Raw genomic sequence first — 26,940 nt, forward strand, 5'->3', positions numbered from 1 at the left:
GGCAACTTTCTCCTCCTCTACATTTCTCCATCCTCCTCGATACAGGTCGTTCACGTGTCCCGGCCATGAGCTTACGTGCTCATGTTTTGGTTTCCTTTTCGAACAGTTGCATATTTTTGCTTTATTAAAAATATACGTGATTTTGTAGAAAAATATTGATTGGCTAGTGTCCCGACACCATAATGAATCGCCTGAAAAAGATTTAAAACAAACATTTCGTCGGTGTCAGTGTGCCTTTAAATTTTGCCAAACTTTTGAACTTCGCATGCGCAAAATGTTTTGTCTTGGGAAAAAAAACAATGTTTCCAGTGAAGTTTGTCAAAATGCCACAGGCACAAAAAAGAAGAAATACATTGAATGTCGAGACAGAGAGACGTCCGTCGGACGTTTAGGTATAGTGCGAAATGATTACGATGTAGATAAAAAATTTAAGCAGTTTCGGCACGAATGCTACCAGGGTATTTTATGTACATCCGCAGAAATCATCAGTATAGTTTGTCACACTAACGCAATTGGTTCCAGAACGTTACCACAATTCGAACATCTTGGTTTTTAGAACTGAAGAGAACTGCTGTGGTATTTTTGCAGGAAAGAGTGAGAAACCGAAAATTTGGGGAATGAAAACGCCTAATATGAAAAAAAAGATAAAAAAGATTGCCATCTCAAACGTTTGGAGAGTGAAAGGAGCCCCCTCTTGGGCCACATGCTACAAGCCACCAATTGCGGGAGCAAGAAACCCGGACATTGTTGAATTGAATCACAATCACATTGAACTACAACCGGGAGGGGTGTCTCGGTTCCTTTGTCTCGCAAATGGTGGCCCCGCGTGATCCCGCCGTGTTGCTAGGGTCTCCGTAAGTTTTAATCTATAATTTAATTAATTGTTACTCATACAAATATGTTGCAATATTTTCCATAGAACCATGTTAGTTGCCGTAAATGCTGGAGAAATTCGCTTTAGTTATATCAAACGGCGGTTTAATGTTTTCTTATTTAAGGGAACATACCCGGCTGTCCTCCTGTTGGTCGAGAAAGAATCGTTTGATAATCTATGCTTTTATTCAAATTATTCTGCCAGAAGTGGCTCGCCCACAATACAGTTTCTCATAGATCTCATACAACAAATCCAACATTGCAATTGCTCTAAAATTTGATGAAATAATCAGAAGCTCGGCGTAGCCAAACCAACTTCTTTTTCCAATCGACCCTTGGCAGTAGTCAAGTGCAGTGTGTTGATCGTAACCATACGATCAAGCGTTTTCGGGCGTCGTTTACACATTGATTTTTTTGATAGCAGACAAAGGGATATTTGTAAAAAGTCCGCGAATAACAAATTGTAGTTTTCATTCTGTCACATCTCTTATGGAACGTGTTACCTTACCTTTATGAGTGCAAACGGGTAAATCTCGAGCAGAAGTATTTTTTTTAAATAATATTTTTTTTTGCTAAGGGGGCGCCTAAATAAAATAAGCGCTTGCTTGAGGGAAACAAATACAACGACCTTTTTCTTTAAACATTGTTAATGCTTGAAATGCAGTATTGAAGAGCAATTGTTCGCACTTGTTAAGGCGACATTAAACAGTCGTTTCGGAGAGTGAAGAAGAAGAATAGAGGTACAGGTCACGTGACATCGACTTTATCGCTAAATTTGGTAGAAGAAATAGAGTGGTTTGTAGGGCTTGTGACGTCAGGTCACGTGACATAAATTTTTCGGCCATATTTAGCGAGGAAACTGAATTCGTGTATAAGTAATATGACATAAATTTTCCAGCTAAACTTATCGGGGAAACTGAATTCGTTCGTAGATCTCGTGGTTTCAGCTCACGCAAACATCAATGTCGCCGCTAAATATATTCGGGGAAACTAGATTTTGTTTAGGCCACGTGACACCGATTTCCCCACGAAATTGAGCGGGAAATGTACAAAATACTGCTTCATTCTTTCCAGAACCTTATTTTTCTTTTTGTCTCTATAACTTATACCCTGAACAACACGTTGTCAATCTTTTCAAAAAAAGTGTGCACACACCTGTTGCAGATTATAAAATGGCTCGGTAGGTTTTCAAATTTCTCATTTTAAACCCATTTCATTTCTTAGTATTTAATTTCTCAGTGTTTCATCGTTTTATATACAGAAAATGGCTATTCAAAATATAATTCTGTCACTTTTTTCACGATAGAATAGCACATTTTTAGTTCTGAGCTTTTCATTCCCATATTTCGGGATATTATTGAATATAAAACTATAACCATGTTTGAAAGAAGACTAATCGCTAAGAATTACACCCTTTGAAATAAACGTTGCTAGAAACTGTTCCCCTGCAACACGGTAGCAAACGTACGCGACCTCTATGACCTTTCTCAATAGTGTTTTAGGGAACCGTTTTTGCACATCCGCTACGGTACGATGGACCCTCCGGTACCCACAGCGCATGCGCGGTTCTTCTGTGGTAGCATGTCCGCACTTCGTACCGGATGGCCCATCGTACCGGATCGGATGTGCGAAAGCGGTTAGGAGCAAAGTAGCAAAGCAGATTGACACTCTCTAATGTCAACACCATGTACGGTGAAACAAAATTCTGGAACACTTCAGACTTTGCCTCAATTTATTAAGGGACTGATACATCACTTTTGTTTATTTGTAAAATGCCCCACACATTCTGGTCATTGTTTCGTTTTAGCGCCTCAATATACCTGAAATTATTAGCTCAGTATTTTGTCTATCTCGCTCAGAAGTATCTCAGTCCTGTGTCCTTTGTTAACACGCATTACTGGCTTTGCGCCTCATAATATGTACTTCTAATGAACTCAAACTAGCCAACTAGCTTATGTGATATATATGTATATATTCGTTTTAAAACATAGGCTCCTGTATAACGAAAGCTCTTACCTCCAGAAATTTTTCCGGTCGTGCACCCATGCGCCAGTGCATGCCCTCTGGCAGGGCATGTAACCAGAACAGTCACGTCATCCGACGTCACTTGCCATGCCCTCCTGTGACGTCATGGAATCACGCTACACCACTACTTGACAGAGTGCATTGGGGTCATATGACGTCAATTAATAAACAATATATGTGCTTCCCTCCCCGAAACGACTGCTTGGCGCCTTCTATATAAAGTTTAAAGTTCGCTCCTTATATACTATTTTCGAAACTTTACACGACTTTGGTCCATGCTATTCTTTAGTAACTTGTCTGCATTTTTCTGTCAATTAAAACTGATTGTATGGTTTACTGATTGGTGTACCTATGCGCTAATGTTTGCTGCTTCAGAGAGCGTTATTCGGAAGGAAATTAAAGAGGTTTATCAAAAGTGTTTCCTTTCAGAAATGTTTTATTCTAATAAGGTTGCTTCATTTCAAAGTGGACACACTGGTCGGGGTGGGTATTTGGATTTTCCTCACTTCAATATATATAAAAGCCCCATGTCTAGAAAAGCAAAACCACAATTGAAAAAGGAAAATATTTTCGTTTCACAAAAATCGTTAGGTGGAGCAAGGTGAAAATTAACTATTGCGTGTTTAATTTTTCCACGAAGTTTTGTTATTTGTTGTGCATACTAAAAAGATCAAAATAATAATAATAATTTTTTTCCGCGTAGATCTATTTTATGCCAAGTATCTTTTGATATACACGCGTCAAATAATACAAAATTTATTACCGAGATAAAAATTGCCAAACATTGTGCCTCTGACGTTCGAGTTACCTATTTGGATCCTTGTAACTTCATACTATTTTTAATTAGCGCTTACCCAGTCCTATCCTTCTGTAGTCCAATCCGTGACCTATGCAGAGATCAAGTCGTCTCTTTCTTGCGCAGTATTTGCGCCGACGTCAGTACGACGCCGTGCTCTGATTGGCTTTGATCGAAAGGAGACCTTAATGCTAGATGCCTTGAGGTCTACTTACGATTTTTTTCGATCAAACAATAAGAGTTTGGCGTTCTGATATCATCGCAACCCCTGTGCAACAAGCAGACGGAATGGCGCTCCACTTAGGCTGATACTTCTTCTTTAGATTTATATTCACGAGTTATTTTATACAAATTTTCAAACTCCATAAAATCTAAATTCGGTCGTATTTTGAGGCTGTTGTATTAAAAATCAATTTTTCATTTTCTTTATACTTTTTCTAATAATTCCCAGTCATATTGCTTCTCTAGTGGCGAGATCTGAATCTCCCCTTTTTTTGTTGTATTTTCGCTAGAAGACGTCAAATTCAGATCCATGCACCGCAATCGGCAAAAAGCTAGGTTCCGAAAGTTGGCCTTGTTTCCATGTTTATATCTTCTATAGACAATTGCAAGCATGGCGCCACAAGTGGTGCCCCACGCGTGCAAGCGCGTGCAACGCGCGGGTGAACGTAGCTTTCGCAAGCACGTAATCGCACGGGCGTGCCTGCTCGAGCAGAGACATGGCGGCGGCCAGTCGCCCAGCTTGCAATCGTCTATACTCGGGGTCAACTTTCTGTGGCAAGTGCAGTGAAAAGTGCGCTCGTGCACTTTGAGCGCCGATTGAGGCTAAGCACGCGCGCTCCTGCACAGCTTCGATCGGCGCTCGAAGTGCACGAGTGCATGCGCGCCTACTTTTTACTGCACTTGCCACAGAAAGTAGACCCCGAGTATAGTTTTTAGCCTAAAGGGTTAAATATTTGTGTCCCATCAATAGATACGTTGCTCTGGGGCAGGGGGCGCGAGCGCTTCCGGAAGACTTATGCAAGACGCGACCAGGTTATGCTGGCTGCATCATCCGTGTGGCGCTGTAGCGTTCGATTTTGCACGTGCCTCGTTCGAATACAAGCAGCTGTCAGCATCTGTAGATGCGCAATAACAAAACGCCTAAAGAAAGTAAAAAAAAAAAAGACCAGAATTCTGCTGCTCGCGGCCGCAGCGTTCCATTAAACATTCCTTTCATCTTCGCTTTCTTTCATAGCTTCCTCGCGCACGTATATTTCACTTTACGTGATAGCGAAGCCGAAGCTACTCCCAAAAGCGCGTCCTCCTGAACGATGCTCGCACTGCACGAGAGCGCGTGCCTGGCAGGGACGCTGAAAGCTCGCAGGTCGATCCATTAGCCTCTGCTACGCTGGCACTTAGAATGGAACGGAGTAGAAAAAACTCTAGTGAGGAAGTGTATTGACGCATGTTTGAAACGCGAGCCAAATATTATATTTTGCTCGCCTGGAGCGCTGCTCCAAACTTGAGAGCTACGAGCCTATGAGAAGAGTCGTGTTTGGGTGAATACTACAATTCGACCAAATTAAAGATGCACAACCTAGAGGCCACACTAAAAGATCCACTCGAATTTTCGTGGTCAGATTATTTTTCCAACAAACGCACTTCCCCCAGGACCCAAAGCCCCTAAAACTAGATTAAATGCTCAGCTGGATGGTAAACATTTCTTCTTTCTTTTCAACCAACAAAGATCACCGATACTTTTTGTTTGTCCAGCTAGCAGAGGCAAGCAGCATGACCTTATGACCATGAGTGACAACGACCCGTGAAAGATGCATACCACTATCCCTAGCGCCAAGGCCTAGGCCGCTATCACTTTGGAACGGTTCCTTTAATATTTACCTTTCTATCTGCTAAGTTGTGCTGCCACTACGTCGGCTTGCATTGTCGCAATGGACTCGCTGCTTATGCACATCGCGTGTGGTCGGTAGTTGAAAAGCCGTACCGTCTCTGCTTGTGTTGTAGTCGGTTTCGTATCATAAGGTGGAATTCGCCAATTCGATCGTAACAGCTGTTAAAGACCGCAATAACGAAAGTATTTAGAAGGACCAACGTTGTCCTGGTGTCACAACGACGTAGCTAACATTAACGTTTCCTACTCCAGCCTTTACAGTTACAGTTGATCCTGTGTGGGTTGGTCGATGGGCCAACTTTTACAGTTCTAATCGAGTGTCCTGCGCTGACGGCGATGGTCCTCATAAAAAGATATATATTAGAATAAACGTTTTCGTTCTCTGGAGGACCTGAACATGTATCCGCTGATGCACCCCCCCCCACACACACAGACACAGACACACACACTCATACAGCTTTACAGCAGTGAGGGATACATATGTGTTGTTCCAGAATTACTTCGCACGTCTGGGTGAGAAACATTCTGTGTCCCATGCTTGTGAATCAAGCTCAAGTTCATTTCCAAGCGATTTCTCTAAGCATGATTTACTGAGAAACATGAATGACCATATTTCTGGCGGCGGACTAGAGACAACTCCACTGAGAGTGCTGTCGGCCGTCAATCCTTAATACGAAAAACCCTACGTGAAAAGAAAGCAAGACGAAATAGGAGTGGATTTCAATTGAAATGCCTAAAAACAAATTGACTACTGCCTATGGCACAAAACCAAGCTGCTCGAATCTTCCAAGAAATCGTTCTTGCTTCACTTGCGGCGACTGGCGGCTGAAAATCCGCCTAGCTTCTGTCAAGGCGCTGACAAACCGGGAGGGGCGCCAGCTTTTGACAGTTATTCCTGCCAGCGTTACGTTTACTGAAGCGAGAAAATTAATTTCAGAGGCATCGAAATACCTGCTGCGCAAGTTGAGAAAATTGCAGACTGACTGTGGTGACTGGGAATCGTCAGATCCATACAGCCGCCACAAGATCATCGACGATGTACTACGCGTGGCGACTGGGTATTATGCCAACGATGATCTTGATTGTTTCATAAAAATTAAAAAAAGGTGCTATAAACGTCATTAGGAAGGGCAAGAAGGAAGTCGTAATCAGAACATTCATGGCAAGGTTTTCGAGTGGCGTGCCTAATGTTCAAGGAAGCCAACCCAGAGACTAAATTAGGTTTAACGAAATTTTACTCGCTCCGTCCGAAGTGGGGGAAGGTGAATGCGAGACAAACAGTATACTTCTGCGTGTGCTGCACAAACCTTTAACTTTGTTTTTCCGCCCTGAACTTTTTGCGCGAAGTAGCAATCACAAAGCAGGAGCTGATGTCTATGTTCCTTTGTTCGGATCCGACACGCGCTTGTTTGGGATGCGAATGCCAGTAATGGCCCGAACACCCGTAACCTTACGCTAGAACTTAAAAAAAAAAAAATGTTGGAGATGAAGGAGCAAGTAACATCCTGCGTGCGGGAGAAAGGAGATCTAATCGAGAAGGAAACTCAACTACATGTCTTTCTTTAAAACATTCGAAATCGGACCATTTGGCTCATTACGCATGATTACATTCGGTAACTTCAAAGAGATGAAATTCGGCTCTAGAAAAGCGAAGTAAGTAAGAAGCGCGATGTGCTTCATTTTGATTTTGCCGAGAATTGGATCGTTTTACTACCGAATAAAGTTCAAGAGTACCATTGGCACAAACACCAGCTTTCGAATTTCACGTGCGTCTTGTCAACAGCTAAATGTACGCGGAGTTCCGGCGTCGTGTCTGAAGACCCCTGCCACGATTCATCACACGCACTCGTGGCAGCATTAAGGATTGAAGAATGGCTGGAAGACAGCGTTCCGGTTTATTCAAGCGCCACCTATGTTTTTGATGGAGCTGTATCTTACTTTAAAACCGATACCGACTTTTCGAGTTCAAACACAGCGGCTCTAATAAAACAAGATGGTTATTCTCGGCATCCGGCCATGGCACGAACTGACGCGACGGAGTTGGTGGCGTACTCAAGCACCTCGCCACAGTGCACAACTCTCTTTACCGAGGAGATGTCTTAATAAGGACGTCGTCCTTTGAACCTAGCAAAAGATGTTGAGACATTCAGGCAACACAAGGAAGAACAGTGGTCATCCCTAGGTGCTCACAAAAGGATACGCTCTTCGCATGTTTGATCCAAAATTAAAGTTCCTCGTCAAGAACGTGAGGTTACATTGGCTCGAAGTGTTCAGTCTCATCCCTGAGCCTGTCGTGACTATGCTTACAAGAAAGAAGGAAAGTGAGTGAATAAGTGACTGCTATCGTTCATTGGTAAATGATTCTTCGTTCGTGAACTGGACGCACCAATATGGACACCTTATTGCGCTTCACGCGGGCGGTGAAAAGTGCGTTCTGAAAAGTGAGAAACTAGAATATATAATTATATTTATGAACTTATTTCAAATAAACAGCTCGTGTTCCGTAATATAGTGTGTTTGTTTCATGTAAATACCTTTTTTATAGGCATTTATGATATTTCTAGTTTAGAATTATCACGTCTTATTGACCGATTCCTGCTCCTAATGTCCTTAATAAACCATTCTTGTCTCGGATCATATATTTAATTCTGGGACTCTCAAGCGAGCAAAGGCAGAACAAGCTTCTGATATCTCTGTATGCCCGGTTATGCATTCAAATGGATTTTACTCTGCTTATAAGTAGGGTTCTACGTTTTCGGATAAATTCGAGGAACGCCAAAAAACATTCGGTGGTAAAAAAATTTGGCGAGTCAGATTTATCTGAGAAATTTCGAATTTTGAAACTGCCATTTCCATGAACTCAATTTATTTTTAAATATTATTGAACAATTCTGGCGGGTCTTTTCTTTTTTTTCCAACTTTTGTGCGTAAGCTCCACATAAAATTAATTTTGGCCCCCTGTCAAAGAAACGCGTCATGAAATATTTACGGCAATGCTCGAATATGGTCTGATGAATAAAAAACTGCTGTATAAAACTTGCAAACTGCTGTTTTTTTACTTTCATTCGCTGTCGATAAAAGCCGAAAACTGAGAATTTTTGTGTATCACAAAAAAAAGCTCCGAAAAACTGCAAATTTGTTTTAGAAGAGAAACTGTTATGAAGTTCCTCCAAATTCGCTCGAAAAAAAAACCCCGGAAACGCAGAATCATACTTACAAACCTCGGCTTTTCGTTTTGACGCAAATATTTAAAACAAATGTTCAGTTCAAATATTTTTTTATTACGATCAATGCATATTTAATGAAGTCGAATAACATTCCCCCAAAACGACTTTTATAATTAAAGCGGCACCAACCTGCAGTCTTTCAGGCTAAAAACTAGGAAATATAAATCCTGCAACGAAACCAACTTGCGGAAACTATCGATTTGACGATTCGAGCGTGTTGACTTGAGTTTGATGTGTTCTTGCGAAAATGCAACAAAATAGGGGATTCGGATCACCGCACTAGAAAAGCAATATGACACGAAATTATTAGAAATTACTATCAAGAAAAAAAGTTTTCTTGAATAAAAGGCTTAAGATATGACCACGAGTAGATTTTCATGAAGTTTAAAACCTAATATAAAATAATTGGTGATTATACATCAAACAAAAGTAAAATCAACCTATAGTTCTCGGACAGTATTTGTAAGCGCAAATTAAAAATAATATGAAGGTACAAGGCTCCAAATATGTCACCCGAGGGTCAAGGGTACAATATGTGGCATTTAGTTAATCTCGGTAATGAAATATAACTTATTTGGCAAATGACCTATTTGACTTGATTTGACTCGAAATATGACCTATTTGGCAAATAAAAAAAAATAAAAACAATAACTATGATTACAATATATTTACGCGAAACAATTCTATAAATAATTGAATATTATCAGGATGCATAACAAGTAACAGAACTTTGTACAAAAATCAAACACATAAATTTGATATTCACCTTGCTCTACCTAAACTTGTTTCGTGTAACGAAAATCTTGTGTTTTGTTTAAGAGCGGTTTTGTTCTTCCTAGACATGGGGTTATTATATATATTTATTTGAGAAAAAAAAATCCAAATACCCACGCCGACCAGTGTGTTTGTTCATTTCGGAATGAATCGACCCAATAAATATGCCTGTAAATTTAGAAGTACCTTATAGTTACAAATGTGCTTAAATATTTATTACAGATTTAGTACAAGCCCTATAGGCGAAGAAGAACGCTTAACAGAACTTTTCCGATAAACAAACTTCTGAAATGTACGGCATTTTGAAAGCTGCTCTCAAATATTAAAGCGGTCTTCTATAATTTTCCAGGAGATTTCCGATGGAGGCTTTTATGGAGAGTATATGATCGAGGGTCGCGAAGCTTGCAGTGCCTCTTTTCAAGGCTCACGGCTAGGTAAAAAAATACTCAAGAGAATGACGGGGGGAAGTGCCATCAAAATGCAATGCCGCCAAGCGTCTAAGAGACCCTTCTTAAGAGTTGCTCTTATGTCAACCACTCAGAGCGCCTTCCCTGGAAGAATGTGCGCACCGCACTGTTTTGCAACAAAAAGCTAGAAAAGCCAGCAAAAAAAGAAAAGTGTAAAAGAAAGACGTAACAATGTGAGCACATCACTGTGTACGAAGGATAAACACTGCCAGCCAAGTTCCGCCCAGGGTTCTTTAAGACATATAAAAAAGAGGTACTGGTCCTTCTCTCTTTTTTTCGCGAGCCTTGCTTTATTCAACAAGAGCAAGCGAGAGCGAAACAGTTGTGACCTTCTGAATGGCGATCGATCTTTGACGGGGGCCTTAACTTCCCGTCTTTGCTTTGTCCATATTTTAGCTTCGGGCGTTCCTTAATAGACACCGCGGCTTTTCAGCTATTCATGGCACATTTGCTTCGGGGAACTTAGGTTGTAAAGCTTTTGGCGTGCACGGGAGATGAACCCAACGGCGCGCGCTGTTTTCCAACGAATTTGCGTTCCTGCTCAAAGATGGAAAGCGGATATCTTTTTCTCTGACGTTTGCGAAGTTACGCCCTAAGGAAGCACTTTGGCACTTACTATATTGGAAACGAGGCATTTACTTTTTATTTTTTTTTGTAAAGGTAAAACACTGTATGTAGATATTTTTATAACAATATCACGTAGTGTTTGCAAGCCAGCGATATATTTATGGTGCCTGGAACGTGTCTGTATGCATAGAAAGGCCCATCCAAGAGCTATAAAATGCTTCACGAAATTCTCCGAGGATAGGAGGGGGGGGGGGGGGGGGGGGCACAGCTCCAGAGAATACTCAGGGGGCGGCACAGCTCCAGAGCTGTGCCGCCCCCGGAGACATCTAACTCTCGTTCGCATATGACGCATATGCCACCAGATGGCGCCATAGTCCTTAGGGCCTACGCGAGGCCGTTTGCATACGGGCAGGATAAAACTTTGAGCGAGTGGAGCGTAGCATCGTTATGAAACCAAGTGCGTAAGTTAAACGAGGCTATTGGATAAAGGGATCGAGATTCCTCGCGTAAAATAGGGCACAATTCTAACTCGTATTGCGATGGGGAGAAATGAGCAGTTTGAATTTGAAGCGCGTTGTTGAGGCGAGAAGTGGCCAGAAGAGTTACGCGAGGGACAAATTACTAAAGTCCCGTTGTGTCAAAGTTGTTCCATTTAGTGTAAATGACGCTCACTTTTTGTGTCGACGTTTCTTATATTTTAGTACAAACGGTCAGTGAAATGTCAGAACCGCGTTTTGAAAAGTTTAGATAATAAAAGACCGCTTTAGTTACCCGGAAGGTAAATCACGAGAAAAATCAACATCAAACACACAAAAAGTCCCTCATATGCTTAATTAAAAAGCCATTTCTACTCGGCATCCGTGCTACATTAATATACGAAAATAATAACGGCATGATCTTTGCTTCACAAATATCTGTAAAATGCAGATCACCTAAGAGTCCTTGCTGCGCTGTGTAGATCATTCCAATAATTGTGCTCTGCGCAGTGCGATCTTTGTCTACTGGACTGGGCAACAAGTTCCGAGAATTAGCAGTGGCTCTTTGTTTAAGGTCAGCTGCTGCGCACGCGTCTATAGCCCAAAGACTTAGGCACTTTTCGCCAAAAAAATAAATGCTAAAGATGAGCAATTTCGGTTTTGTGTTATATTGCGAATAGTACTTTAGAAAATATCTGCGTGGGCATTCAGGTGCACCGTGGTTTCTTTTCGATTCCGTAGACATTTATAAATGATTGTGAATGTTGTATTTTTGAAAATGTAGCTAACAAAAGCATTCCAACTACGACAACGTAGGGTGCCTTCATGAAGGCTCCCTAGGACAACGTATAGAGTTAGGATGGCAGCAGTTGGTGAGTCCCCAGTACGAAGTTCCGGTATTTTTGTCATTCGTTGACAAGTACTATCTTAACTTCTTCACTCTCAGAAAAAGGGGTATATTCTTACACCCCTTGTCCGATATACGACACCCCAAAACTTCAGTTAGACGTACAGCGCATTGATGTAACGGACGGCCTCAACTTTTGCGAGGGGCTTAATAACCGCGAGATATGGATCATTAAACAGCTAAAGTACGTAATAAAGACTAGGGAAAAACGCCCAGTGAGGTTTTGCTGCAGGGCCAAGAAAACCCAGATTACTTTTTGTGTATTCAATAACATGTACATTAGCCATTTTAATAAGTTGTACCACTCGGCTATTAAGCCGCTCATGAAAGTTGGCACCGTCGGTTCGATGTCTGCGCGCTGTACGTCGAAGTGAAGCTTTGGGGTATCCTGTATGAGACAAGAGGTGTAAGAATATACCTTTTTTTCTGAGAGTGTTTTTTTTTGGGGCAATGAATAAATTCCCAACTCGATTTAATAATTAAAAAAAAACGATGTCTTCAATCTCATTGCCAGTATTAAGAGGTTTAAGGGGACTAATAAAATAGCAATGAAAAACATTCCCGGTAACCTCCCGCACTCTGCACTCTACACGCTCATCTCCCGTCTCGAACACCGCCGAACCACCGTCGCTGTGTGTATCCAGACCCCGCAAGTTGGCTTCTTGCGGACAGTGTTCAAGTTGCTTTCACGCTCCAAGTTGAACCCCAGGTCATGCCTGGCTTTTAGGTTCGCTGGTTCGAGAACAGGGAAACGAAGGAGCAGATGCTTTCCTCACAGGAAGAATTACGACCCTCGAGGGCTTCTGCTCTAAATTGGTGAAAGTCACGTGCAAAAAGAACGGTGGTTTGGGTTTACGAATATACTAACATCGCACACAAAAGACATAAATAGGTGAAAAGGAAAGCGCCGTATACTTCATATTTAACGCAAGTAGTAGGTCCAGTAACAGGATACAGACTGACATTATCAACAGGGGTGCTCCACATTGACTTGGCACTTGCCGCACTTTTGTAATACAATTATGACTCAAAATGCTCCTCATAAACCTAGACTGTCGCCTTCAGCACGCGGCTTTAAGGCAAAATCGCGCGCCTTCAAATCTTGAGGCGGTCCTCTTTTTTGGAAACCAATCAGACACATTCTACAAGGTGTTCCCCCCAAAAAAAATTAAGTTGCTTTTTTAACTTTCAAAATAGATTTTACATCGCCCAATGCCCATTTTCCGCCTATATGTAGCGCTACAGAGTTCCAAACCCGATGCAAAAGCTTCTGCACTAACCGTTATCTTAACAAAAAAGTTATACGTAATTTTCTTAACTCTTTGATGGAAAAATGAGGGCCTACACAGGCTCTTGAATACCATAAGGCCAGTTACCGTTTTCCGTAACTGGCCCTGATGTGCCAGTTTCCGAAAACGGGCGAAAATGGGTTCCATTTTCCTATTTAAAAGTCCACGAAATCACTTTTAACCTTTGAATGAGGCAAGGGTTTACTGCTGAAACAGTGGCATCTGGTTCGGAGTTTTATCGCTACATTTAGGCGGAGAATGAGCGCTTGGCGAAACGTAGTTGAGTTTTTGCGGTAAGAAAAGACGGAAACACACACACACAAAAACACACATTGTAAACCTTAATTTTTTTTTCTTGGGGTGGGGGGAGGGGGGAGGAGGGGGGACGCTGTATGTGTACTATGTTGTGGGCTGTTTGTTTACATATTTTGATTTTTTTTCTTGAGCATAACTATGTTGCCCCGCAAAACGTCTATTCCAGGCAATTGCGGCTCCACAACAAGTCCCAAAAAACGGCAAAAGCGGATAAAACACCACTGTGCCGAGCACCCTGCCGCATCTTGCTGTTCGCAGGTAAGTCGGGTGGACTATGGATGAGTGTATCACGGCTGCTCCTTTCATTTTGGGTGGTGGCGTGGTCCAGATAACCATATAATATCTCCAGGAATACAGAAAACGTTAAGTTCAATCTTATTTAGAGAGGTTGCCTATGCTACCCTTCCCTTTGCTTTAGCCACGATCCCTTAAATCATCTCTTATACTTCGTTCTAGGCTTTCAAACTTTTGCGTGTCATCGTCCTTACCAAATCTCAGCTAAGCCTCCGAGGAAATATTGTTACATATTGTACAGGGTGAAACAAGGAGACGCCAGGCTCTTTAAATCGACCGAAAAATTCGGTTTCTTAACCTATCGCGCTACGACTTTGTGCAGCGTTGCCCACAGATGGTGCATTTTTTTTTGTAAAATTTCCAAAGAGCGAACTTACCTGAGAAAAAAGTAAAGACAGAAAAAGGCTTAGCTCCTATGGAAACGCAGCGACGCCACCGGTCTTCAGACAACACGGCGCCGTTTCGCACGGGAGATAAGAGATGGCGCAACAAACGCCGCCAACGAACGAGCATACGGCGCCGAGAGCAGGCCTTTTTAGCAGACGATCTTTTCGGCTCAAAAGCGGCGCGCGTTCCGCAGGCGGCGACAGTCGCAGAAACAAAAAAGACAGGCGCGGTAACAGCAAGGAACTGCAGTTCCTTGTCTGCAAAAGGGCCGGCGCTTGGCGTCGTCTGCTCGTTTGTTGGCGGCAGTTGGCGTCGCGACCGCTTGCGCCATCTCTTGTCTCCCGTGCGAAACGGCGCCGTGTTGTTTGCAGACCGGTGGCGTCGCTGCGTTTCCATAGGAGCTAAGCCTTTTTCTTTCTTTACTTTTTCCTCAGGTAAGTTCGCTCTTCGCAAATTTTACAAAGAAAATGCACCATCTGTGGGCAACGCTGCACAAAGTCGTAGCGCGTTAGGTTAAGAAACCGAATTTTCCGGTCGATTTAAAGAGACTGGCGTCTCCTTGTTTCACCCTGTATTTTCGAGAATGAAGTACTATTGATATCTTAGTACAAATATAAACCAGAACACACGAAGCTTTGTACAAAGAGAGCAGTGACGTAAAAAGCGTTCCCGCGAAAAAAGAAAAACGCACAAAAAAAAAAAATCGCATGCAAAAAAAAGAAAAAAAAAAGAAACAAGACGAATGACAATTTGGTGTTACGCTAGCGGTTTCTCTCGAGTGCCGTGTGAATAATGAAGGTATCGTTCTTTACCCTAACTTCAGTCCTTTCCGTTCATTACGAAACAACTTAATAATGCCGAAATCCGGGAACTCCAAGCCAAGAGCGACTCCCAACGAAATCCAAGTAAGTTGCTGAGCCGTAAACGAGGTGATTCCACGGACTGGCCGTCAAACGAATCTCGGAACGACATTGGATCATGTAAACGATTCCTTCGAGTGAAGCTTACCCAATCGTCAATTGAACGTTATGAAAAGAGTGAGAACATCAGCGCTTGGTGTTGGTTACACAACAACTTCATGGTTGTTACGTGCGATACTGTTGGAAGATAGATCCCTATACATTCTTAATAACGTTTCTTGACATTTTAAGTTCCTCCTGTTATATGACGCATGGTGCGTCGATCACTGGTTATTTCACTTTGTACGCCTTCGTTCTAAGCGTACCCAGCATATGGCTGCAACTAATAACGTGTTTTCTCTAAAATTATTCGATTGTCTTCCTTATACGTCTATATATAAAGAAAGCGTCGATTGCTTGCAAGCGTCCCCCAAGCTTTGTCTGCCTTTTCTCCTTCTCGCCACACGGCAATGCACGCATGCGCATGAGGTACCCATGTGCGTAGGAGCAGCACCTCCTGGAGTCAGTGCAGTATAGGCTTGTTGCGTAAGGAACGCAAAGGACTTGAGTTAGAGAAGTAAGGATACATTTACAATTTACAGGGTATGCTAGGAGCCGTTGGCCTGCCTCCTAGTCGTCGTTCGTTCTTCCTCTTTTTCAATCTGTCCCTTTTTCTTTCGCGCGAACGCTCTCTACGTCTGAGTTTTCTTATTGAAAGCGTCCCACTCCCTACTCTTTGTTCACCGCGAAACATTTATGGCGCTTCACAAAAGAAAGTACAATCCGTAACAGGAGAGTCGGGCACGGCGCTTTAGCACAGCGCTGATTTGAAGGCATCGCGCGTGATTATGCCGTTGTAAAAGCACGGTTTTATTCGCACGAGCAAAACTTATTATCCGCAAAGGAATTCGGAAATAACCGGCAGAATAGGAAAATAATTTAACACGCGGAAAACGTGCGAGCGTCGCGGAATAGCGCAGAAATCCAGGAATCGCGAGTGGATATACCTCTACGGGTTTTAATTAACACACGCGCGTATTTTTTGCTAGAATATTACTATACGCACAAATTAAGCTAGGCAAAAGTAGAATCGGCAGCAAAAGTTTGCCCAGCACGAGGGCACCAGCCGTGACTTGCTGCGCCTTCTGAACAGGGCGTCGAACCGAAATGTTTTTCGTTCCGGTTCAGGGAAAACGGTTCAGCTCCGGTTCAGCTCCGGACTGAAAAAATAAAAGGTCGAACCGGTTCGAACCGGTTCGTACTCATATGCGACAAAAACAATTGGCGACAGCAGAAGATAAACTATGAATATTTTATAAAAAGTCTTACATATAGAATTCGAAGGCTAACATTACTGTGTGGAACGAACGAGCTAGGGCTGGGGCTCCTTGGGCCGTGGGTGAAAGCGCAGTATAATATCAGGCAGCTGACTGAAGGAGCAGGACGTCGTCATGCATATCCGGGGAAAGACGGCACCTCTGAGTCGATAGAATGAACATCAGTGCAGAAAACACTCGCTCCACGCTGACCTCGGTCGCAGGCACTCCCAGGGCTACTTGCGCGAATCCGTAGAGTTCCGGATGGGTTCCCTTCTCCCCTCCCAAAATGTCAACACGTTAGCGTCCCTTGAAAGCCGCGGCTCCTTGTCGAGCAATGCTCAGAAGAGCTGTGCGCCTTGATGCTTGTGTTTCGAAGAAGAAAACGTTTTGGTCCTTGTTGTTTCCGCTACCAGAGATCGAAGCTGTTTTGCTGTTTTCTGCAGCTGTAACTGTCGATTGAATCCCCCGTCCCCTTCCCGGTGCTAGACTTTAACTTCAGTCTAATTATTAGATCCGCTGAGTTATTTTAAAAAAGTAGATTGGATGCGCCACAATATGGCAACTAGTGAAAGTTCTAAAATATCATCATCATCATCATCATCATTTATTATCCTTGAAGGCCCTTACGGGCATTACACAAGGGAGTGGTACATTTGTTATTATTTTTCTTAATCGAACACTTCCGCACGCAATTTTAACACAATAGAAGAGGGAACTAGTCGGATAATGAAGAGATGAAAGTGGTTACAGAGGCGGCAAATTGATGTGTGTCAGTTATGGTAACAATGTCATTTGGTAGTATGTTCCAATCGTTTATTGCCAAAGGTAAAGTTGAATTACTGTATGAAGTAGTTGACGAAAAAATGGGCCGCAACTTGCAGGAGTGGTCAAAGCGGGGGAAAATCTGCCACGGGGGTAAAAGCAGAGATTCACGAAGAGGCATGTTATAGTGAAAGATTCGGTGAAGGAGAGAGAGACGGGACACTCGGCGCCTCAATGAAAGTGTGTGAGGGTTAGCTGCTTCGCGCAATCCAGATATGCTCGTGAATGGTGAGTAATCAGAAAAAATAAAACGAAGAGCCCTGTTTTGGATGGATTCAAGTTTTTTAGATAGGTAAGATTGCCAAGGGCACCACACAGAAGAAGCGAATTCAAGCTTAGACCGAACCAAAGTTGAGTATGCTAATTGTTTTATCTCTGCTGTTGCGGGTTTCAGGTTTCGGCGCAAAAAACCGAGGGTACGGTTTGCGCTAGCTACTATATTGCTGATGTGAGACGTCCATGAAAGGTCAGATGTTAAATGAATACCGAGATATTTATATGAACTGTAAACGGTGATGGGGGACGCGTCAAAATGGTAAGAAAAAGGTTGAAGAACACGACGAGAAAAGGAAAGGGATTTACATTTGTCGAAATTGAGAGTCATCTGCCATTTATTGCACCATTGAATGACTTGTGAAATATCTGTTTGCAAGGTATGGTGATCGTCGAGTGAGAGAATGGGCCTGTAAATTACGCAGTCGTCCGCAAATAACCGAACTGATGAGGAGATGTGCTCATGAATATCATTGATGTAGATTAAAAAGTGTAAGGGCCCGAGTACACTACCCTGAGGGACGCCTGAGGTTACCGGGCACGAGGGGGATTTAGAGTTATTAATGGTGGTGTACTGGGTGCGGTTAGTCAAGAATTCGGATATCCAATTTACGATAGTGGGATGGATCTTAAATTCGTTAAGTTTTATTTTAAGACATTGATGAGGGACCCTATCAAACGCTTTAGAAAAGTCGAGAAAAATGGCGTCAGTCTGAATGTTGGTATTAAAACCTGCGTGAATGTCATGAAGAAATGCCGTTAGTTGGGTTTCGCAAGAGTACGCTTTCCGAAAACCATGTTGGTGATTAAAAAGGAGGTTGTTATTTTCTAAATAATTGATTATATTGGAGTAAAGTACGTGTTCCATGAGCTTAGATGATACGCTAGTTAGGGAGATGGGCCGATAGTTTGTAATTAGGTGGCGGTCACCAGATTTGAACACAGGGGTTACGTTTCCAGTTTTCCAATCCCTCGGAATTTCAGAAAGTTTAATTGACTGGGAAAATATGTCACAAAGAAAAGCTGCGGAAATGTGTTTCGTGTTTATTAGAACCTTCGAATTGATTTGGTCATCCCCTGAGCTGGAAGACAGCTTCAAGTTCTCAATTGCTTTCAGGACGCCGGCATAGTCAAAAGTGATGGGCCCCATAGGAGTGTGCAATGACTGACGTGGGACGGGAATATTACTCAGGTTTTCTTCTGTAAAGATAGAACTAAATAAGTTATTAAGTGAAAGAGCACTTTGGTGATCGGAAAGATTATGCCCGCTGTTGTCAGTGAATTGCAAGGGAGACGACGTAGAAGGATTAATAATCTTCCAAAATTTCTTTGGCTTGTTAACCAAAATGTTGGAGAGGTCCCGAGTATAGAATTTAGTTTTCGCTTCATTTATAGCTGTTTTGTATCCCGTTGCACAATCGTGGTATTTGTTCCAGGCTTCCAGTGTGTCGCAACACTTAGCCCGTCTATAAAGCCTTTTCTTTTTGTTGGAGTGCTTATGAATGGTTTTGTTATACCACGGATTGTTATTATCAGAGATGACACGACTGAGTGGTATGAAAGACTCAATAAGTTGAATTAGTTTATCTTTGTACAGCGTCCAGTTAGCGTTGACAGATCTTTCCTCAAAACCGTGAGAGAACGTGTCGTAGAAGTGTTCCAGTTGCGAGTTGATAGAGCTATAGTCGGCACCCGCGTAATTCCAAATGAATTTAGTATAGCGTGATTTGTGAGGAGTGGTAAGGGAGAGTGTTAATTCGATAACAAGATGGTCACTAATACCGGGTAAGTATGTAACGTTACTTATAAGGTCTGGCTCTTGCGTTAGGCACAAGTCCAGCACATTGCTGCAGATTTTGGTAGTTCTGGTTGGTTGAGTGATAACGTTGGAAAAATTAAAGTCAAGGCAAAGGTCTACAAAAGCATCGGAAAAAGCACTGCCGGAGGAGAGGGCAGTCCAATCAATGTCTGGGAAATTAAAGTCTCCAAGAAGTACAAGGGTGGCACTAGGAAAAAGGGATGTAACCTGAAAGAGACACTTATGAAGCTCAGTAATGAAATCCCTACCACTATCTGGCGGCCTGTAACATACACCCATTATAATACTTGACTTAGAGGTAAGGCATACCCAGACGATTTCCAGGCTTGTTTCTACCGAGATAAGCCTTGATGGGATACGCTTATTCACAGCTAAAAGAACACCACCCCCTTTCTTTCCGACGCGGTCAGTTCGGTAAACATGAAAGCCAAAATGTGGAGGAAACAATTCTGCGTCAGCGATATCAGGGTTTAACCACGTTTCAGTAAGAAAAACAAAGTCCGCGTTGCATGTATCAATCAAAGAGTGCACATCTTCCCTTTTAGGTATGAAGCTTCTAATGTTAGTATCCATCGGCCTTTGTATCGCTTTCTTATCCAATCAGTTGTACAATGAAATCAAGGCGTTTAAGGTAACTTGCACATAACTCTACAAAATTCAAGACAAGAAACACCAAACAGAGTCCTTTGTCCCTTGTCGTTTGTCCCCCTTCTTCTCTTTCTTCAGGGAATGGTTTCACCTAACAGAGCTCGGACTGAACGCCAAAACAAACAAGGACAAAGAGAGGTATAGACAACGCTAGGAGTGTTGTCTATACCTCCCTTTGTCCTTTTTTCTTTTGCGTTTAGCTCGAGATAAAGAATTACCCAGCCCAACTCACCGTTTTTCTACCAAACAGCCTCATTAATTTGTCACTTTTGCTGACGTAGAAATTTGAGTATGTTCTAGTGATACATTTTCTGTGACGAGCCACTTTCGTTCCCCAAGAACGAATGTGGGCATTTGTTTAAAAAACACATAAGACCAGAAATACCGGAGAATTTATAGTTACTGTGCTCTTTTCGTTTGAGTTCTCGAAACGAATTTTATAAACTATGAAGACGACCGTTAAGTAAAAGCCTGATAATATCAGGGGTGGCCAAGCTGCGGCTCGCGGCTCCCTCCCCTACCTCCCCCCTCCCCAATCCCCCGCCTCCCTCCCGGTCACACGAGCACTTCCCCCCAAAAAGGAACGAAACACGTTTTAAATAGAAAGACAGGTTGCGGCTTGGTAGTCTTGTGCTACTGCTATATTACGTACAGTTGGACTGATTTTCTCTCGGATAGCTTGAAAGTAGCTCTAGTATTGTTTATTCGTCTAAACAAAAGTTTGCCCTCCGGCTCTTGGAAGTTTCGTGGTTTTGTTTGCGGCTCTTAGACCGGGTCAGCCTGTCCACCGCTGTAATAGATCGTTACAGAGCTTTCCGCTACCTATTTTTCTCGCTTTTTGACTTCCCCTATGAACGAAACACCGCAAAAATAAGTTATCAGTTTTGCGCAGGAACGACAAAATAATTATTTCAGTCCGGTTCAACTCCAATTTGCCCCCAAATATTTTTTTTGGTTTACTTTTTTGGTTATTGTGTTTTTCGCCAGGCCTTCTTTACGCAACCTGACTTAGCGTATGAACCGAAAACCGCATGGAAAACATATCGGTTCCGCTCCGGAGCGAAAAAAAAAATATTTCGTTCCAATTCAACTCCGGTTCGCGCGAAAATAACGATCTTTTTCGGTTTTCGGTTCACGGTTTGGGTTCGGTTCAATAGCCTGCTTCTGAATGTGCGGCGCCGTTCTCAAGACTCGCGCTTCGAGAATACGCCTCCTCTCGTGCTCGCAGTCGTGTCTTTTTTACTCGCTTCTGTCGGACACGCCCGAGATCATCGGGACCGGCGCAAGGTGTCGCTTTGGCAGACGTCTCGCCGCGCGTCTGTTTGAACCACCGCGATGGGCGATGGAGCTCGCCACGCCTTAGGGAACATTTCGCGGCACCTTGCGGCAGTCACTGTTATCTCGTGCGCGTCGGGCGGGAGTGAACGAAGAAAACTGCGAACTTGAAAAAAAGCGTATGCGTGAAGCGTGAGCAGTGCAACGATTTTAACGTTGAAAGAATTGGCATTTTCTGCTCTTGATATTGTTCACTGTGTCACAAATGGCAGAAAACACACCTCCTTTCATCGAAATGTTACGATTCCGCCGCGTAATAGCGAGGCAAAACTTGGAATATTTCCGGACCCGCAGCCACGAGCGGCGGCCATGAGAAACAAGCGGCGTGACGTCACTTGGATAGTTGTAAGAAAGATAGCAAGTTGGCGAATACCTGCTCGATAAAAGGTAACTTTTTTATAAATCTTGTCGTTCCAACATATATATAAATACGTCAAAACCCTGGTATCATCGACAAAACTTTTATTATGCGGAGTTTTAGTGGCGCCATCTATCCTAGGTCCACAAAACCGCGAACAGCCGCCGGAGGGGGAGGGGGACAGCGCCGGACGGGCAAGGACGGGTGGTCACGCGGTCGCGAGTGGATGAGCTCTCGCTGCTCGCTGATGGCTCTAAAGAAAGAACTTTTCCGGAACTCCGCGCCTACTCAAGCGACGTCACTGTGCACGTGACCCGGAAGACGATGCACGAGTTGAGAGGCGGCAAAAACCTGGATCTTTTTCATTTTTTTAAATAAAAACTAGGGTATCCAGGCAAAATCTGTTTTCTGTAGTTCACTGCAGAAGTGTCAGGTATCAACTTCCATAATTATTTAAGCAAAGCCCTGAAATTGTTGCACAGCTCCTTTAAAGACCGACAAACAAGCAGAGAGGAGGATCCGCGCCCTTTACAACCTTCATTTTCCTCCTCTCCCCAACAAGAAAGAGGAAAATTACCCCTCTCCACGTTTGCCGTTTCTGAAGACATGACCCAGCCGGCTGACGTTTGGGGGTGCCAATAATCTTGGCGGATTAGAAAAGATTAGCCCAGAGGGCAGTTCGTGATTCCACAAACACAACAAAAAAGTGAAAGTCGCTTGTCCTTCCTTTCTTTCTGTTTTCACTCCCTTGACGCTTGACTGCGTTGCCTACTTATCCTAGTGCTGACCTTCGGGCTTGAAAGCATGCGAAAGAAAACTCAAAAATGCCACTTCAGAAGATTTTTCGTCTGCTCGCGCCTCTTCGAGTCTTTTCGTTCAGAGGACATCAGCGACAACCATTTCCTGTCTGAGGTTCTCGCTGAAACACTGGTTAGTACATATTTTTATTCTACATAGCACGCATTTGTCTTAGCCCACGTAATATGGTATTTATTATCTCTGGTTCTTTGATATTCCAGAAATCGCATCAAAGTGAACAACCATGGAGGTGTCCGAGCCCTCCATGTTTATCTCAAGAAAAAAATTGCGGGACGGCAGCCTAAAAGAATACGCATGCCAGAGGAGTAAGCTGCGGCGTAGCATCAACCTGACATTTCCCTCTGAAGATGAAATGACGAAATTCGACATCCTGCTACAGAAAACTAAAGTCGCAAATGAAGGTAATTCTCTAAACACAATAATAATGAAAGCTCTGGAGTGCCTCTTGGAGGCGCCGCGTTGTCCTGGAACTAACAGATCTGGACATGCAACAAGCAAGTTCAGAACGACATGCGGATCAACGTTAGTTGTTTGCGACACGTCTGCGCTCTTTGAGATGTTGAGGACTCTGCTGGACCACAGGACAACTTGTCCAGAGACCTTGGTATTAGAAAACACGACTCCCTCCGGCTTTGGGTCTACACTCCACTGGAAATGCAAGGACCACTCTTTGATTCTTCGCACCAGCAGCAAGATCGGAGACTTGCGATTTGTTGACTGTCATTTTGCCCTTGCGTATATCTGCAGTGGTATGCTCCCAGTGCAGTTTCAGAAGTTCTGTGAGTTCAGCCCCTTACCATACTCTTCAAGGGCTCTAGAAAGCCTGGCAACAAAAATCAAGGCATCAGTGAACCTGTTGAAGATGGAGTCTCTCGCAGCAGCCGAGCAAGGAGAGTGATAGTCAACCCCCGACTGCCTCTACAACTAGTATAAGCATCGAAACGGACGCGCGGCGTGCGTGTCGCGAAAACTCTTACCACACAGATGTCGTTGCGATTGGTCAAAAGTCGCACAAAGTGGTAGGAATTGTTCATGTGACGAAGGATGAGGAAATTTCTTCCCAGAAGCACGAAGCCTTGGGTACAAGGAAAATGTATGAGTATTTTGACGGAAGGGGGATTCACGTGAATGATCATGCGCATGATAGAAACACCTCTATCAACAAGATAATTCGAGGCAGGAATAGCAACACAACAAATTGAAATGATCGATGGCACGCCGCAAAGAGTTTTTCAGGCGACCATCAAATGTGTGCTTCCGATTCGCAATGTAAGACAGTTGGTCACGTTCTAAACACTCTCCTCATCAAGGATCCCGTGGCTGTGGACCTTCTGACGAAATTTATAAAATCAACAACTGTGTACAGGTTTGCTCAAGATTTTGTACACTCCAAGAATACCTTTTTTGTTGAGTCCTTCAACAACACAGTGCTCATGTACTTAGACAAAAGGATTCATTACAAGAACGAGAATTATGGCCTGAGGCAAAGTCTAGCAGTTCTTGACTGGAACGAGCACGTCGGACGAGAACACACGTCTGTCTACCACATCGAGGAATGTCGGCACCCGGACAGGCAAGGAGGAAAGAAAAAGTACGCAAAAAAGAGCTACAGGTAAATATTATTTTTAATAATATTCGATATAGCATGCATTTATTTAGTCTATAAGGTTGTTTCTTCTAGATTCGTAAAGAGCATTCGCGAACTGCTCTACCGAGCTGCGTCCATGGAGGATGTGACCGCCGCACTGTGTGATGCCCCCGAAAGCAACGGCGAATGAAAGGTATGAGCCTACATTGAATTTTCCTTTTTGATTGGACCTTAATTCTAATAACCAGTGTGTTATGGAAGCTCCAAACTTTTCTTTCTCATGATGGTGATTCGACAACAATATCACACAAAGCACGCACTTTCAAGTTCGTAAAATTTGGGCGACGTAAGTGGGTCAAAATGTGGTGATCAGTTCTGCCCTAGATCGATATTTTATAATCCTGGATACAAAAAGCGCTGTTAGTCCGATAGCAGAACGTTTAGTTCAAGGCTTTGAGTAAGGTGGATACGGGGCCTTGGAAAAAGTAGCACTATGTCGCAAGTTCTCCTCAGAACTGGCGAAGCAACGATTGCGAGCGCGTCGTTTTTCAAATGTCCTTTCTATGCGCAAGTGCAAACCAGGCTTTCAGTACAGCAATGTTTATACGCCCGCTCCTATGCCAGGTACAGACAACACATTGTTAGAGGGCGTATACGAATATTCCGTGGGCACTATCCTCTACTTTTCTGCTCAATCTCGGTTGGGTGGAATGCATGCTGAACTTACAGTATTGGCCAAAAGTTTAGGGCCCGCCCCGTGCGCGGCCAGAGCGAGCTCGCGCTGCTACCATCGGCGCTCGCTGGCTGCTACCATCGGCGCTCGCTGGCTGCGAGATGTTTGAGAGTGTGAGAGAACTTCGCTCTTGCGTGACTTGCGCCGCGGTCGCTTTGATAATACAGTACTAGCGCAATAGGTGGTGTGGCATGCACCTTTACTGCGCTCGTTGGAAGCTACTGCTGCGCGGAGGCGCTGACATGCGAAGGGACAGACGCATTATCTGGCGCATTACCTATTGCCGAGTGCTGTGCTAACAGATAACGAAGTGCTTATATCAGTTTGTTCATTTCATTTCAAATACTTTTCTATTTCAGGCCTGATCAACGTTCGAGACAGCTGGGATGGAGGTGCTGCGTCATTGGCAACAGGAGTCAGCCATGCGCCTAAACTGAAGTTTTTGGATAAATAAATTTTTGTTTAAATAAATGTGCAGAAATAGATTTTATGCTAAGCTCGACCCCGTTTCTCCTCGTTGATCTTGTACCTAGCTCTAATTGAGATTTATAAGAAAGTTTTTGTCTAAGCACACGAGCACGGCCGCATACAGATTGAGAGCGCCTTGCCTCGCAATCAGTTCGGCCATACGAACGCGAGAACCTAATAGAGCTCGGAGCGCCCGCCTGCCCATTACCGCAGGAATTGGTGTACACGCTCCAGCAGTTACTGCGCTTGCCCGCAGTAACTGCTGGAGCATCCGTGAACGCGTGCGCATGTCCCTCTCGGTTGTTTGGTGCTTCACATGTGAGCTTGAGTGGACACGGCATTTCCTGGGTTATGTTTCGTATTGAATCCTCCTGTGCATGCGTTATTCTGATATTTGCATGCGAGAAGGCCAAAGCGCTGTTACAACGCTCAATACACCTTGCCGGGGAACCAAGAAGGCCGCTTTTCGACACTACATTGCACAAAGCATCGCATGGAATTGTGGGGCTGTTCCTATACACACTCGATCCGAATGGTACGATTCGCATATACTGGAAGCAGCACGATCTATTTCTTTTCATCACTCCCATTTTAGCACACAAAGAAAATGCAAATGCATCGAGTTTGCTGGATGCGCTGCAAATTTCTGGAATGGCATATTGGACGGCACAGCAGTGGGACAAGGAATCTGTTCTGGCTATTCCGCGTGAAAGCATTCACCAGTTGCAACTCGGCTCCAGACTTGCTACTAAGACTGGAGGCACTGTTCTATAACACGTAAATAAAAATGCAGCTAATAGACAAAACGCGTATTTTTTTATTTGTTATAGTGGATAAAGGACGTGTACTTGTAACAAAATAACATCCAATATTTTATAAATATGTCACTCTTGTTTTGTGAGCTTCATATGGCATTCTAACTATTTTTCAAAAGTTCACATTTGCGCCTTTGAGATAACCTTTAGTTAGTTCCCATCTGGTGAACAATCACAAATCCACGTGAGGACATTCGAAATCTCCTACGCGACTTGCAAGCACCGGTTTGGCAAGACCAGGTTTAGTGGTCCCAAGCAGTTGTTGACAATTGACTATGCACAACAATCGTTGGAGAACTTTAGACTTTATTTCATTACGAGTAAAATTTAGCACAGCTGTAAGAGTAAAAATCCTACGTCACACTTACTGCTGCTACTCCCATTTGTGTCCCATGTAGGACATTCCTTTTGGGTTAGGGCATAGGGCTCGAACATGCTCAATAGCACATTTGGGCATGATCTCGCGCTTGGTGAATACGTTGAGTTGCCCGCAGCTCCTCTTCTTTCGCAGATAGGTCGCGTGGCGCCACACCCAAGTTCGCCAGGCAGCCCCAAAACTTCTGGTAGTAGCTCTTCCGTACTCCTGGAATTTTTTCTTACGGCCGCTGGCCTTCACCCATTCTAACGTAGCCTCGGGTAATTATGCACGGGGCACATAAACACTCTGGGCATTCCATTTTCCTGCTTGGAAGCTAAATAAAAAGGAAAACATGAAATTAGAAGCATTTATTATCAGCTGCATATTTATCATTACAA

General features: G+C 43.4%; 2 protein-coding genes across 2 annotated transcripts in view; one reads left to right on the forward strand and one right to left on the reverse strand.

The window, feature by feature from the left end:
• The window catches only part of LOC121837331, an 88,198-nt gene extending 65,829 nt beyond the window's left edge, over window positions 1-22,369 (reverse strand). The window contains exon 1 of the mRNA XM_042292927.1: window positions 22,339-22,369. Coding sequence (XP_042148861.1) covers window positions 22,339-22,369 — 31 coding nt within the window. The remainder of the gene's footprint in view (window positions 1-22,338) is intronic.
• A 721-nt stretch (window positions 22,370-23,090) lies between these two features.
• On the forward strand, window positions 23,091-24,358 carry LOC115316389. The gene is made up of 3 exons (XM_040211259.1): window positions 23,091-23,102; window positions 23,807-24,192; window positions 24,262-24,358. Exons 1-3 carry the CDS (start codon window positions 23,091-23,093, stop codon window positions 24,356-24,358), a joined length of 495 nt encoding a protein of 164 aa, XP_040067193.1.
• Window positions 24,359-26,940: the final 2,582 nt, after the last annotated feature.

The sequence above is a fragment of the Ixodes scapularis genome, unplaced genomic scaffold (genome assembly GCF_016920785.2).
Source record: "Ixodes scapularis isolate PalLabHiFi unplaced genomic scaffold, ASM1692078v2 PGA_scaffold3__209_contigs__length_174095766, whole genome shotgun sequence".
Taxonomy (NCBI): Eukaryota; Metazoa; Arthropoda; class Arachnida; order Ixodida; family Ixodidae; genus Ixodes; species Ixodes scapularis.